Raw genomic sequence first — 16353 nt, forward strand, 5'->3', positions numbered from 1 at the left:
TGTTTGCATATTATTTAACAGCACATCAGATGTACCTGTTTTTCCATTTCCTGTCAACTGTCCACCATCTCCATCTTCATAAACTGCCACAACGGTAATTTTGTAGGGTGTATCTGACTGCAAAGGCTGTAGCAATACATTATTTCTTCTGCCAGGCACTGTTGTCTGGAACATAATGGGAATCGAGTAAATGTTGTAGAACCCTAAATTGCTCAAAGCTGTAGTAGTACAACTTGGAGTTCGACTCCACACTGAACAAGCAGCTATGCTTTTATTCATAGGTTCCATAAGGCCCATTAGCAAGGTTCCACTCACATAAAACACTCCTGCTGAGGAAAGGGATACATAGCATTCTTTTATTCCCCATATCTCTTGAAGCTCCTTGTATAGTTCATATGGGGAGCTTCTGGAACAATTTGGAAGGTGGCACAGGGGGAAATGGAGAGGATCATTTCTGTCATCTCCAGCCTTCACTAGCAGAAGGATCTGATCCTACCATGAATGAAGGGCAGTTCTGGATCCAAACCAATGCATGGGCATTAGGGATAGAAAATATTTTCACTGTAATATTTATATAGGTGTTTGTGTGTGTAATTAGAAAAGAAAAGAATAGAAATGAAAATAAAGTAAAAAGAACACAATAGGAAAAGGATGAGGAGCACATGGATTTATAATAAAGAAACATTTTTTAAATAATAATTTCAGCCCCATCAAAATTAGGCTGCCTAGGGTAATAGATGGGACATTAATTTATGATATTTATATTTTAAAATGCCATTGTAATGTGGATAAAGTGATGTTTGTTACCAATGAGAATTTTTTTAGAGCAGCATCTGGCAACACTCAAGCATATTGCCAAACATGTCTGGCACACGTCCAGGAAACCAAAGCCTTTCTTTCAAGGATAGCCCAACATCCATTTATATGAACAAACTGCATGTGGGGGAAGGTACTACTGTTGTACATGCACATTTAGAGAAAGAATGGCAAAATAGCAACTAGTAGAGAGTGGTGGCAGACCAGAAAACCCCTTGGGATGGTGCAGTGAGCCTCCAATGTGTGTAACAACTACAGTTTCTTTCGGCATGTGAAAATAACAGGACTGTGTAGAAAAATCAGGATACAGCCTGCAACCAGGGGCTGATGCAGGAAGAGAATGCAGAAGTACAGTAGAACCAACTAGTTCTGTCCTGTACATATATGACTAAGCCCTGCTTATTTCCATACTCAGATCACTTTCTTAGATCTGCACCTTTGTTAGAAAAACAGCAGATGTGGGAGGAAAATGCATGTTTTAAGGGGACTGGGGAGTTGTGGCAGTAAACTATTCACCAGTTTGGAATGCAAAGTGGAAGGGGGGATTGAATTCACAAACCCTGTTCCTTCATCCCTTCCAACCAGATAATCACACTACCATGGTTGTACTGTGCTGTCTTGACTGGCAGCAGGGAAGGGTAGCAGACAAGCAGCTGATGAGGCTATCTGTGGATCAAGTCTAGTAACTGCATTTTGTAAATTGTTTCATTCAAAATATATTTAAGACAATGGTTTGAAGAAGAAGTGACAACTCTTGTCCTTAACTTTTTGTCTGAATGGAAACAGAATGACAGAGAATGTGAGGACCATATCTCTGCTTCTGGTAAGAAACTAGTGGTCTGAAATAACTCCATCCAATTCAGTAGAACTGGATTACACAAGCATTTGATCTAAAATGTGTAAGACAGAGACAGCCCTGGAAGAAAGTAGGGCTGTATACATACTCCCATTAGTTCTGCATTCTCCATACTCCCAATAGTAGTCTGGGAAGCATTGTACACATGATAGCCAAAGTCCATATATATCCTAAATCTATCCTGTTGTTTCTTATGAAATACTGAGTTTGATACACTGTGCTCCAAATCAGCTTTGATCAGAACTGAGAACAAGACTCAACTTAACTACATTTTAAGACAGTAATATGTACACAGCCCAGATGATAAAAGATGAGAATTATGGAGGGTGAGGGGTGGGAACCATCATAAGTAATATTTAAATGTGATGGTTAAAATGTCCTCTGAATAGTTCATTTCTTCATGTTTCTGGGAAGATTTCCCATTAATTTCTCTCCCCTCCCCCAAGTGAGTGAAATTCCCATACTGAAATGGAGAGCACCATTTCTTTATTGCATGAGCATCATTTTCAGTACAATGTGCTTTCTGTATAATGCCAAGTTGTAGCAAAATATATTATCATTCAGAAGTAAGTAACCATCATGAACAATTAGGTGGTGTTTTTATGGGCTGAACTAAGTTTCCACAGAAGTCAGAAGTCATGCCATCAACCTCCCTATGGGGAAATAATTTGGCTGCGCTATGCATCTCTAAGAGAATTCTGCAGGCATTCACCGAAGTTGTGCTGCCAAATAAGGAGAAGGAAGTTCACTTGCAAATTATAAAAATCTTGGCAGAACTCCAAACAAACCAAAAGAAAAAAGAAAAAAAGATCAAAGCGGCAGACTGCCAATACCGCTCATAATAGTCAGATACATGATGGTCTTTAGACACAGATGACAATTAAGGTCACTCTCTATTGATCTCCCCAACTGCACAGAACAGGCTCACAGAAATATATAGCTCCACAAAAGAGGAATGTGTACTGTAAGGCCAGTTAGAAATTGTCAAAGGGAACCAAGATTATACTTAAGATACAATCCAACACAGAGTTCAGCAAATTTAAGTCCATTAGTATCAAAGACCTTAAACATGTCATTGTGTATGCTTAAATCTGCACTGGATTGTACCAAAAAGCTCTGTACAGACAAATGTTGTTCAGAATAAAGTTTACCACTTGCTGCTAAGGAAGTACTAATTCCATTTCAGTAGTCTGGTATGCATGCAAAAATATCGAAAGAAGAGGGAGGAGCTTTGCTACACCATAAGAAACCTGTGCATTTATTTTTTTAACTAATGAGGAAATGTTTAGAGAGAGGAAAGAGTGTACTCTGTCCAAAGGACACATTCTGGGAGAGGGGAATATTCTTGAAAGGGTGTGCCTTTACTGTGGGTGGGCAAGGACTACTGAGCTCAGGCCTGGTGCTCAAAACAGACTCAAAGGTTTGGCATTCTTGAATTCTTTTTCACATCGATCTGGTGGGTGGATCTTATGGCTTGGAAAAAAAACAAAACACAAAGTAGACCCCCCCCTAGTTTTGCTTTTGTAGCACCACTAAAGCCTGTCAAATATCAGATATCCCCAGGAAATATGAAATAATGAGTGTGTACACTGAAGGGTAAAGAAAACACCATCTCCAAAGATAGCTATTGTCTGTACACAGACTATACACACTATGGTTTGGTTAATTGCACATGCTCATATTTTTGCAAACAGCAGACAAGTAATGTATTTTTCAATCCATCAATACCTATGGGACAGGAAAATGCAAGCTTACAAAGTAGAACAAAACGATTCAATAGGAATGTGAACATGCAGAATTCCTGATAAACTGACTTCCTATGGAAGCTAAAGCCAAAAATATTTAAACTGAAGTAAATAAGCTGTGATATATTTCTAACATGCCTTCATGAGAACACTTACATATTCATCTATGGGATCTCCAACCGTGGGAGAATATATGATTCTGTATTGCTGCACTGGTCCATCAGCATGTTCCCATTGAACGGAAAGGCTGTTTGTAGTAGGATTAAAGACTCTTATGTTCCTGGGCCCACTGCGAGGCACTTAAAAGAAAAAGGAGAGATAAATAAGGGCACAAAATGAAATGGAATTTGGAAAATGAAGTCTAGAAAGTAACCCTTCTTCACTGTGTGAAGCTGTGCAATAGCTTATCTGCAAGTAAGACCTAATGCAGAAAAGTGACAACTGAACAATACCGGCAGAGCTTGGAGAGAATAATAATTCATAACATACAACTATATCCTAGCAATAAAACATGTGTTTTCTGCTTACATGTCCTTCCCTGTCCAGGACTTGGATCTCCTTCTCCATCAGCATACAAAGCAACAACATTGACAGAATAGGGTGTATCAGGAATCAGACGCTCTAGTAAAATATTGCGGGTGTTGCTTGGTACCACAACCTAAAAAGAAAGCAACACTGAAGTTTAAACTGCTGTTTTCTTTTAAATTTTAAAAAAATCTGAGCTTGATAGTATGAGAAGAAAGCTTCTTGAGCTCTTCACAAACAATCTTGGTCTTAGACAACTTTCCTTACACTTGAACGCTTTTTTGTTGTTGCTGCTGTAATTTTTGAATGAACTAGGGGAATGCTTTTTTTTTTTTTAAATGAAATACTTCCCTTAATTTCTCAGACTAAATTAACCAGGGCCAGATTTGAAGTAGCACCCTGGCAAAGTGCCCTCTGGCTGTCCTCTTCTCAAACCAGTGCCCGCCCACCGGTGGACTTATTTGCTGCCTGTTGAATGCAGCAACAAGCAGAGCTGTAATGTGCTTGCCACTTAATTTTCCACAGTACCACAGACCACCACTATGTCGGGGACTTTGTGGCAGGTGCCAGTCTACACAGTAAGCTGTTTTTACACACTATGGTTCTTGTATGGAGCCACCATCATGCAGAAGCATTTCTCGCCATCCTTTACTAGGTAGCTATAATGTATGAAGTTGCCCATTCATAAATCATAGAATCATAGAGTTGTAGAGTTGGAAGGGACAATCATCTAGTCCAACCCCCTACTATGCAAGAATCTTTTTCCCAACATGGGGCTTTAACCACAACCCTGATATTAAGAGTCTCATGCTCTATGAACTGAGCTATCCCAGCTGTCACCTATCCCTAACCTGGTGACCTCCAGTTGTTTTGGACTCCAACTCCCTTCAGCTCCAGAAACAACAGGAGGGCACCAGGTTGGCAACAAGCAATACAACAGGGTATCTGCTGAATACTGAGAATCTGTAGCATTTTAAGAGGGAAAATGTATTCTTTAATCATAAATTCATGTAAGAGAAAGTTACCCCCAATCATGCAGCAAGTTCAGTGCATGTTATAGGGTGCAGCCAAGTAGTCATCTGAGAGAGTTATTAGGTGGCGAAATTGGTTTGCTTCCCAAAATAAGCTGATTAACTTTCCTCCCAGATTTCAACAAAGGTCGAAAATAAAACTGGCAGTTAGAAATTTAATGTTTTCTAACAAATGATCCTGACCTTGCATTTAACGTTTACCTTCTCTGATTTTGATCTACCGATGTTTACAGTTAAATAAAAATATGTGCAGCAAATATAGAATGACATTCAGAGAAGTAGGATGGAATAGGACACTTTACATAGATATTTATTTTTTCACTAGAAATAAATAATAATAATAATAAATAAATTTTATTTATATCCCGCCCTCCCCAGCTGAAGCCGGGCTCAGGGTGGCTTACAACAATCAAAAAATCAAAAAATCATATAATCTAACATTCTAAAAATATTTCATTATAAAAATTAATTAAAATCAAATTGATGGCAACCGTTAAGCAAAATTCTGTGCAGGTTGCCAGAGGAGGGAGTCAGGCTGCGCTCTGACCAAAGGCCTGGTGGAACAACTCTGTCTTGCAGGCCCTGCGGGAAGATGTCAGGTCCAGCACGGCCCTAGTCTCTTGTGACAGAGCGTTCCACCAGATTGGAGCCACAGCCAAGAAAGCCCCAACCTAACCTCTCTGAGGCCTGGGCCCTTCAGGATGTTTTTATTTGCAGACCGTAGGTTCCTCTGTGGGGCATACCAGGAGAGGCGGTCCCGTAGGTACGAGGGTCCTAGGCCGTATAGGGCTTTAAAGGTTAAAACCAGCACCTTAAACCTGATCCTGTACTCCACCGGGAGCCGGTGCAGCTGGTATAGTACCGGATGAATGTGATCTCACAGCGAAGACTCCATAAGGAGTCTCGCCGCGGCATTCTGCACCCGCTGGAGTTTCTCGGTCAGTCTCAAGGGCAGCCCCACGTAGAGCGAGTTACAATAATCCAGTCTGGAGGTGACCGTTGCATGGATCACAGTTGCTAGGTCAGGGCGAGAGAGATAAGGGGCCAACTGCTTAGCTTGGCAGAGACAAAAAAATGCCACCTTTGTTATAGCTGTAATCTGCGCCTCGATAGAGAGGGAGGTATCGAAGATTACACCCAAACTCTTAACACACGGTGCTGGCACTAATTGCACCCCCGCAAGAGATGGGAGTTGCCCTCTTGATCCCATATCGTTCCGTCCCAGCCAGAGGACCTCTGTCTTCAAAGGATTTAACTTCAACCGGCTCCCACATAACCATCCAGCCACAGCTTCCAGACATCTGGTCAGTGTGTCTGGGGCCGAGTCAGGATGGCCATCCATCAACAGATAGAGTTGGGTGTCATTGGCATACTGATGGCAACCCAGCCCAAAACTCCGGACAAGCTGGGCGAGGGGACATATAACGATGTTAAAAAGCATCGGGGAGAGTATTGCACCCTGAGGCACTCCACACACCAAGGAGTGGCGCAATGACAATTCCCCCCCCCCAAGCGCCACCCTCTGTCCCCAACCAGAGAGAAATGAGCACAGCCATTGAAGGACTGTGCCTTGGATCCCCACGTCGGCAAGGTGGTGGTCCAGGAGTTCGTGATCGACCATGTCGAAGGCTGCTGACTAGAAGAATCAGCAGACCCGACCCGCCTCGATCCAGCAGCCTACGGAGATCATCTGTTAGGGTGACCAGCGCGGAAGCCGGACTGGAATGGATCCAGAGCCGATGTTTCATCCAGAAACCTACCAAGCTGTTCAGCAACCGCTCTCTCAATCACCTTACCCAGGAATGGAAGATTCGAAACCAGGCGGTAATTGGATAGATCTAAGGGATCTAATGATGTTTTCTTTAAGAGCGGGTGCACCCCTGCCTTCTTCAGTTCCCCTGGGAATATCCCAGGGGAACTGAAGGAGGCAGTGGTGCCCCCGCTCTGTAGTATGCCTTTTATACCCAATAATTCATATATGGAAAGGCCCAGGAGGTTAAATTACTTACAGATTCTGATGGCCGTGTGCCAACCAATGGAGCATAGACAACTCTGTATTGCTGCACTGGTCCTGGTGCAGGTTCCCATTGGACATTAAGGCTGTTTGGTGTTGGGTTGTAAACTTGGATGCCTCTCGCTGTTCCTCTAATTACTGAATCAAAAATAATGTCAGATAGTTTTGGACTAAATAATAACTCCTTAGTTGCAGAGCCAGGTAACAGGAGAGAGTGGCTATAAAATGAATGGACTATTCTAAGAATGCTGTTGCCAAGGGGTGGGGAATCAGTGGACTTCAGATGTTGTTGGGATTCCAACTACTATCAGCTCAAACTAGCATGGCCAATGTTCAGGGATGATGGAATCTTGAGTCCAGCAACATCTGGAGGGCTAGAAGTTCTCCAACCCTGTATTGTGATTCAAGGACCCGATCTCCGCTTGGGGAATAAAGACACGTGAACACAGAATGTAAGGTTAATGGGTAAGGTAAAGGCCACAACTTTATTGATTACAGCATGTGAGAAGGTATTGGCTTAGGCATTGGACCACGGAACATTAGACTCCACCCACTCGTAGAGGGGTGGGTCTGAGGAGGGGTTAACCACCAGTAGGGGAAGCCTGTTGATGCTAATCCAACTATAGGCTCTCTTCCTGATGTCACCGAGGGTCGTGCCATGGCCCCCCGCCACACGGGCATCGGACAGGATCCACGACCGCCGGATTCCTTTAGCGGAATACCCAAAATTGCCAAGGAAGGCGATGGCCACACCTTGCCCCCCTGAAACACCAACAACACATTCGAATGCCTAACCGCCAAATACCACAAAAGTTGTGACGGTTGCTACGAGGTAGGCGAAAAAAACCAAGAGGCCGGGCCAATTTAGCCAACTGGAAAAAACTCCTACCAGGCCCCCTGGTTAAACAGGGCGACCAACCAGAGGTCCATAGCAAAGTCTCACGAACAGCTAATCTAAAGGGAGTGGAGGGTGGGTGACTCAAAGAAAATGTGTGTGCAATGGTGGGGATGGCTGGCACAGATGCGTTTGAGCAGCAAGCCACGCCCCCTCCAAGCTTCCCTATTGGGTGCCCAACCGGGGAGGGGCGTGGCACGCCAGCCCTGGAGTTGAAGCAGGGGGCGGAGTGCCCCCTGCATGACGCAGGAATCGTCTCCCGATCACAACCCCTCCCCTCCTGGGAGGAGGAAAGGCTTTTTCTCTTTAACACCACAGTTAATTGGAAATAAGTTCCAACAAATAAAATTGCATTTACTTCCAAGTAAACATGGATAGGTTTGGGATGTAAAATAGTGTAATCCTATAGATATTTAACCTGGCAGTACTTCCCACTGAACTACACAGACACAAATAAGATTGCATTGAAAACTCATACATGGTGGCAGAGACCTTATCACTCAGAGGGCTCTAAATTCATGTTCTTATCCTACTCTGCATTAGAGAATTGCAAAATACCCTTTCACAGGTCCCTGTCCACAGAGGGAAGTGTGTGCAAAAGGGCCTCAAAAGGTTTCATCTTAACTATCTGTACAATAGTATAATATGGTGCAGTTAACTAAGTTAATTAAAATAAGTGGGTTTAAGTAGCTCAGCACTGAATTGTGGCTCAACGCCCAATGCCTCAATATTTTATGAAAAAGACAAAACAACATAGTGTTACTTACAAGTTTTCCCATTGTCAGATGCTCGCCCTCCATCACCTTCTGGGTAAACAGGAATCACAGTTACTTTGTACTGTGTGTCAGGCTGGAGATTTCTTAGAACTGCATAATTTGTATTGCCTGGAACAGTTGCCTGTTGGGTTACAAAAGGAAAAAAGGAAGAGGGAATGGTTTTATTGGGCTACTTTCTACCATGTAAGGACTGATCTTCATGTTCAAAGGACAACAAGACGAGCCAGCTTAGCCCCGCGGTTCCATCAACCAATGCATTGCTTGGATCGGGTACTGGCTGGTTTGTGGTGGTGGTGGTGGTTGTTGTTGTTGCTGCTGCTGTTTAAGGACAACAAGACACCTTCCTAGAATTATGAAAGTTCAGCATGCAACAGCAGCAACTCACTAGGTGAGGCGGAATCGCTACCTGGCAGGTGGGTCACTGTTGCTTATTGGAAGGGAGAGGGGCATGGTACTGGGGAGTCTGGTGTGGTGCAAATGCTCCAGCAGAGCAAATCTGGCAGCCCTGCCAGTGTGTCTGCACCACTCTAACCTTTCCCATCTCCTTGCTGGTAAACAAAACAAATTTACCCACAAGGAGGCTAGAGTAGTAGCTCTGTCCACTCCAGCAAGCTGTTTCCTGCATGCAGGGAAAGGGTTGCTGCATGTTTTAATCTGCCCAGCCAGATGTCAACAAAAAGGGTTGTGCCCTAGCTTTCTCCCTGGCTTGCCATTGCTCTATGCTCATAGGGTAGGAGTCAAACATATGAACTCCTCAACTGTACACTTAAGTAATACAGTCCCAAGAGGGTTGTACCATACACAATTTTCTGAATGGAAAATTCAGCTCTAAGTGGTGTCCCAGCCCAATTATGAAACCACCTCTAGCAAAAAACAGTTGCAAGTGCAGGGCAAGTATGAAGTATACAAAAGTAAAAAGGAATACCAGTTCATCTGCACCTCCCGCCACTGGTGCATAAAGCAACTTGTACTGACGAGGGTTCCCTTCAGCATGATCCCATCGAACATTCAATGTGCTGGTAGTTGGATCATAGACTCTGAGGTTCTTCACAGTGTTGAGAGGTTCTGAGATAAACAGAATTCATTGTCAGGCTCAGAGAATCTTACTATTGTGCATCATGTTGCCTTCTTATGTGAGTGGCTGTGCCTAGCCTTGGTCAGTGACAAGTAACACTTTGTCCAAAAACTACTCTTTGGACTTACAAACACTTGCAAGATGAATCTAGTCTGCCATACTTGAGCACAAAGGGAGTTGAAAAATAGGAGATGCAGTTCCTTGCTGCTGGTTTGACTCACAGGGAGGCTTAGGAAGGAAAGAACAGCTATTCATCCTTCCAACCCAACATTTAGCCTGGCATGCTGCTCATGGCATGACTGAGTTGCCACTTGTTTTGTGTCTTCACTCTCAAGGGATGGGGCAAATGTGAATTAAAGAGTTGGAAGGAACCCTGGGGATCATCTACTCTAACTGTCCCATATGGGAATCAAACCTGTAACCTTGGCATTATCAGCACCACACTCTAACCAACTGAGCTATCCAGGTGTAAAATACTGATGTAACTCCATAATGCAGATATGGGGATAGAGAGAGAAGAATTTGTCAGTTTCAGTTCTGTTTCTCACTTTTCCCGACTTAAATTCCACATTTTGCAGAAATTTGTGTTCATTTGTTGTTTTTTAAAAAACACCCTCATGAAATTCATCAACGTTTTAGTTTAAAATTCTCTTAATAAATAGATTTTATATGCATTTTGATTAATGCACACATTTTTGCAAACAATTATCCCTACTGCATTTTTGTATGTTTTTTTCACTCATGCGTTTATTTTTATTCACACTTTCTACAATAGATGCATTTTGGTAAAACAAAAACAAAAATATTGGTCGGAGAACTGCAACGCAAAATTTGGATATATGTGAATTTCAAAGGATGGCTGTTCTCATATTGTTTTGGAAAGGGCCAGTTTGATAGTTTAGCCTTTAAATGACAACTGATTTGAATTTCTCCCCCATCCGTAGATGGGGGGTTTATTTTCAGGCCCAAGGGCTGCTTTCCCTTGTGGGGAACTTTCCAGTAACAGGCAGGGCTAGAGGCAAAAGTGCAGAAGCAATGGATTTGTGTCTAGTGAGCTACATTCCAGCCATGCAAAAATCAGAGGCTTCAGTAGACACACAAATCTCTATCCCTCCGTTCAGGCAAACGAGAGGAATTAGCACACTGCAAAGACACATTCCAGCCAGGCAAGAACATTTAAGGAAAGCATAGAGCAGAGCCAGTAAGGTACATGGCTTGAGGAATGGCCTAGGGAGAGCCTCAAGGGTTAGACAGAATGCCTGGGGGCCACATTTGTCCCCAAGGCCTGTGGTCATAGTGAAAAGACAGGATTAAAATATGACTAATAAATATTCTTCCCCACTCTCAACAATACAGTGTCCCTTATGACACATACCCCTTGAACTATTCCTACCATGTTGCCTTCCACTCTTTGGACTAGTGTACTTATCTACTTGTCTCCCACTGTTAAGAAAAAAAGTTATTTCTATTCTAGATAACTACGAAGTATAATTTGTCTTAATAAAATTCATCTCTCTTGTTCTAGCCAACCATGTCAACGATGTCAGAACATTCAGAATGTTCCTCTTTCGCATAAAACTAAAGTTTGAAAATTTCAAAAGATAATTGTGGCAAATTAATCAAGAGCACGGTTTTTGAAGAACATGTACACATACTGGCTGCAGTTTTAAAAAAATATCCGGGATTTATTATCCTTGAGTGAAATCCAGTGAGTGGTAATGATAAGCATCCAAAATAACGTTGACACCAAGGGACTTTCCAGAATGTGGAATAAAAGGAGCACATGTCTTTGAAAGAACTAAATTTAAATAGAGGGGAAAGAGGAAAATGTGAAATATTCATATAAAAGGGCCAGGCACTACAGCAGTGGGAGCAGGTAGCCATGCTGGTAGATATGTTTTGCTTCTTTTTGTTGGATTTAACAGGCTCCATGTGTGCTCCCAGTCTGAGTGATATAGCTGACAGACGTTCATCCTTAAGCTTAATGTTGTATTACTTACTTAAACAAAAATAACAGAGTATTGGGATGTGAACTCTGCCACCTATTACCAGTGACAACAAGGTCACTGACCAGCAGGTTTCCCTGAAAACTGTGTAAATGCATTGAGCAGTCCAAACCTGGAAAAATAAGTCTGGAAGGTTGCACTACAGATGAGTAAGAATTGTGTGATGATTGTGCAATAAAAAAAAAAATCATCCAGAAAGACTATCTCTCTCACACTCTGTTTTATACACAAACAAAAAGAAAAGCTGCCAAACCTCTAAGATAAGGATTACAGATATTTTCAATATGAAATTATATATAATTATCAATATAAAATCAGACGTGAAAGAAGAAGAAGATATTTTCACTTTCAGAGCAAGTTTTGGCATTTCTCAAAAAAGGGGGGGGGTTTGCACACAAAAAAATGAATATCTGTGGGGACTTCAACAAAGGAAAAGCAAAGCCTGCCAACTTTATAAGTGATTTAGCATTACTCTTGCATAATTCTTCACAAATGAGAAAACCAAAGTTGTTTTACTTACTCGTTTTGCCACTGCCTGTCATTCGTCCCCCTTCACCTTCTGCATATATGGATGAAACCGTAACACTATAACGTGTCTCAGGTTGCAGCTTCTGTAGTACAACACTGTTCTGCCTCCCTCCTACTGTGGTCTAAAAAACAATGGAATGAAATGTAAATTGAAGGAGCAGGCAGCTAAATTCCAAAGATGCTGAAAGGATACAGTTTGTATATACTACAAGTATACAAGTTTCTGTTTTCCAGACAATACTGTCTGCCTAAGTCAATATACATTGTTTGACTTTTTCCTTCAGTGGATTAAAGAAAAAATACCAGAACTGCATTAGTCATTTGTTAAACCCATGTGAATAAAATATTAAATGTTAAATGATCTGAGCTCTTTATGGATCATCTTTCTTATTTCTACATATTAGTTAGTGAGTACAGATCTCCAAGTCCTCAATCTACAGCTAAAGGGCATATAAGGCCAATTCTGCTACCCAAAGAAAATTAACCTTGATGTTTATTGGAACAGCGAAACATGATGATTCCCACATTGTCTCATGATCTAAATGCTTTGTCTATGGGCTCCAAAGAAATATCTTTGGCTTCTGTTGTGGCCAGTTGGACAGATATTGTCAGCATTTACAAAGACCAGACGCAACAAAGTTCCTACATAAAAAGCATTTCCATAAAGAGAAAAGCATGTACAAGTAATAAATGAACAAGTAATATAAACACACTAGGAAGCTGTGAATACACACAGCAAAATAAGAATACAAGAGTCCTGTTGGAGCAGAACAAATGCCTCTCTAGTCAGCATTCTGCTCCCACAGTGACCAACCATATTGCATACAACTGTGACACATGACAATTTAAAATAATCTGCATGCTTTTTCACCGTGGTATGTCAGAAATCTGCAGTGTTTGAAAGAGCCTTTGGACAGAACACCCCAGTAAAAAGCAACCCCTGGCAACTGTTTGTTCTGCAGGCTCTGAGAAACTGATATTTGCCAGATTACATCTGAAAGACCACCATGAGTCATCTTGTGGGTTCTACTTATACAGGAAACAAATCCACTTTCTTTGATTTTGTAATATAAATACTTTTCTGCAGAACTGTAGAACATAAAAACAAAACAATCTGACAAGCTCATGTTTTCAAAAGCAGATATTTGTTCAGGAGCACAATGCTGCTTTCCCCCCATTAGAGAATAGTTTCAGAGTTGGTTACCGATTGTTCAGCACCATCGCCAGTTGTAGGTCGATAGGTGATCTTGTACCGCTGCACTCGACCAATGGCAGGATCCCATTTGACAGTCAGGCTATTGGACGTTGCATTGTATACCTGAAGGTTTCTTGGGGGACCCGTTGGAGCTGAAATGAATTTATTAAAGGGTTGTTTAGCAAATAGATATAACAAACAACATATAATGAGTCATTCTACATGACATTACTGAAAATCAGCAGCAGCAGCAGCACCACCTTGGAATAACAATACACATATAGGGGCCTGCTGAGAACAATAAAATCCACCCAACTGCAGAATTTGGGCAAGATTATATCAAAATGACTTATACAAGAAGTGGCAAAGGAGAATTGAATGGAAATGTTGCATGGAGCTAAACATGATTAATGGGGAATAGAACATCACCAAATATACAAAAGTTGCTATTAATTCACCAAGTTGTCACTTTTTTAAAAAGCCACCCTATCCTTTGTATGGGTGGAAAGTACTTCAGTGGACATAGGGTAGTGGCAGCAACTTTTTTCTTCTGGCTGCATTACCTCAAACCACACACCCTCTGAAAAGCCTGCTGAAGCTCAGGCAAACCTCCAGAGCAACATCCCACAATGCATGAGAGAAACTCAAGAAGGGACAAAGTCTGTGTACACACAGGAGTACTTTCAGCAGTAGAGATTAAGACAGTAGTATCTTCCCAGTAGTGATGGTGAACTCGGGGCAGGGGCAGGGGGAACAAAGTGGCAGTGGTGAATTGGGGGAACTCTAGGATGGCAGAAGATCTACAGGTGTATGCACTGCCACCAACCCAGAGGTCACTTGACCTCATCTCCACCTCACCCTGACTAGCTAAGTGCTGCCACTGCCAGAATGACACCATTGCCTCTGCCTCTCTCCCCTTTTATGAGTCACCACTAAGTATACTGTACAGAAACATTGGCTTCTCTGCATCCTGGCTTGGTTTCGACTAGCTCTGTCTTTTGGTATCTGTATAATCCTCAAATATAAAATGTTATTAATGAATTCAGGCTCTTACCTGCTGTTGTCAGAGGCACCTCGGGCACTATAGGAGGGGGAGAAGCACAAACAGGGCAAGTTTGCATTAAAAACATGTCTTTCATTTGAATACTATTGTTACAAATTGTAATCCATGAATGAATGCATTTCAGAATTTCTTACATGTGGTCTCACTGCCAATCAGTTCATCACTCTCTGATTCATCGGGATAGATTGCAGTAACTCCAATCTCATAGAGTGTGTCTGGGTTCAAATTTTCAAAAACTAGAGTATTTTCATCACCGTTAAGAATTGTCTTTGAAAGTGACAGGGGATGGAGGGGAGGAGAAAGAAAGTTACTCATTGAGGCAATATATTTAATAATTAACATTTTTCATGGACTAGAATAGATCTTTTAAGTTCTTTAAATACAGAAATCCATCTACAGACAATTGATCAACAGTGATTTATACACAGTTGTGCACTACAGGAAGAGGTTGTTATGTCCTTGAAAAATTAAGCCAACATGTTGGATAAATCTACAACCCTATGTCTTTCAGAGCAAGGAGACCATCATCCTATGAAGTATTAGTCTCCCCCACCTCTGCCAATGGCCACTTTATGACAGAAAACTTTTCATAAACTACACTGAGGGAAATTAGGAAGTGTATGAACATACCCCAGCTTCTGCTTCCAGTTTATTCATAAAGAAACCACAAGCTCTGATTCACACATAACACTATGCCAGCCACTCTGTCATTTGTTTCCCCATTATAGAAAGACAGTGAGTAAGATGGGGACTGTTTGAGCTGCATGAACCAGCACACAGCGTGTCTACAGGCTAATTTATCCAACCATGATTTTATGGTCAGCTTTATGTGATAATGAACCATTTTATATGGGCAGTGACGGATAAACCAGCCTCATATAACCAACATGCTTAACTCTAAGTAATGCATGAAGGAGTTAAGAAGAGTAAGCTGCTCTGCCAGGCTTAGCTAAATCACACCTCTTCACCCTTGGAGGAACCTTTTCCAAACTCTTTGCTCTTTTTTTCTTCCACCACGTGAACTCTAGTAAGGATGTCAAAGCTAGATGCTCCAAGCTTAGACCACATGGCTTTAACAAGCCATCTTTGTGTTTCTATACAAGTAATTTATAAACATTTTACTACTTTTTGAAACTAAGTTGTATTTCCTGTCTTTTCTTGCTACTGCATGAAAAAGCGCATGAATCTGAACTCTGAAGAGTTTTTAAGTAAACCATTTTTAACTTACCAAACTTGTGGTCTCTTTCTATACTAAAGGAAGTAAGTAACTTTGGAAGCCATTTAGAAGGGGATATTTTAAAGATCTAACAGCCTATACTTCCATGCTTTACTTTACTGCATGTTCTGTGATTTTAAATCTCTGTTGGGGATCATTCACTTTACCTCCCTCCAAGTGAGTTCCTTCGGCACACTGAAATGAAGAAGGTGAAGGAAGAGATGGCAGTAAGATCAGCACATAGCAGCAACTCAGGCAGAGGGTGGTTAAGTGAGCAGTGCAACCCCACCATAAAAAAGGTAAAGGGGCGTCTAACCGTTAGGTCCAGTCACGGACAACTCTGGGGTTTCGGCGCTCATCGCACTTTATTGGCCGAGGGAGCTGGCGTACAGCTTCTGGGTCATGAGGCCAGAATGACTAAGCTGCTTCTGGCGATCCAGAGCAGTGCACGGAAACGCCATTTACCTTCCCACTGGAGCGGTACCTATTTATCTACTTGCACTTTGATGTGCTTTTGAACTGCTAGGTTGGCAGGAGCAGGGACCGAGCAACAGGAGCTCACCCCATCGTGGGGATTCAAACCACCGACCTTCTTATCGGCAAGTCCTAGGC

General features: G+C 42.0%; 1 protein-coding gene across 9 annotated transcripts in view; it reads right to left on the reverse strand.

Annotated features, from left to right (window-relative positions):
- The window catches only part of COL12A1 (collagen type XII alpha 1 chain), a 115896-nt gene that overhangs the window by 38243 nt on the left and 61300 nt on the right, over positions 1-16353 (reverse strand). For all 9 annotated transcript variants that reach the window (XM_083729655.1, XM_083729660.1, XM_083729657.1 and 6 more), the window contains exons 29-38: positions 14660-14792; positions 14517-14543; positions 13472-13614; positions 12260-12389; positions 9584-9723; positions 8650-8779; positions 6983-7125; positions 3946-4075; positions 3574-3716; positions 36-165 (exon numbers count right to left, since the gene is read on the reverse strand). In XM_083729655.1, the coding sequence (XP_083585781.1) occupies positions 36-165; positions 3574-3716; positions 3946-4075; positions 6983-7125; positions 8650-8779; positions 9584-9723; positions 12260-12389; positions 13472-13614; positions 14517-14543; positions 14660-14792 (1249 nt within the window). The remainder of the gene's footprint in view (positions 1-35; positions 166-3573; positions 3717-3945; positions 4076-6982; positions 7126-8649; positions 8780-9583; positions 9724-12259; positions 12390-13471; positions 13615-14516; positions 14544-14659; positions 14793-16353) is intronic.

Source organism: Podarcis gaigeae, assembly GCF_964106915.1.
Source record: "Podarcis gaigeae genome assembly, chromosome: 3".
Classification (NCBI taxonomy): Eukaryota; Metazoa; Chordata; class Lepidosauria; order Squamata; family Lacertidae; genus Podarcis; species Podarcis gaigeae.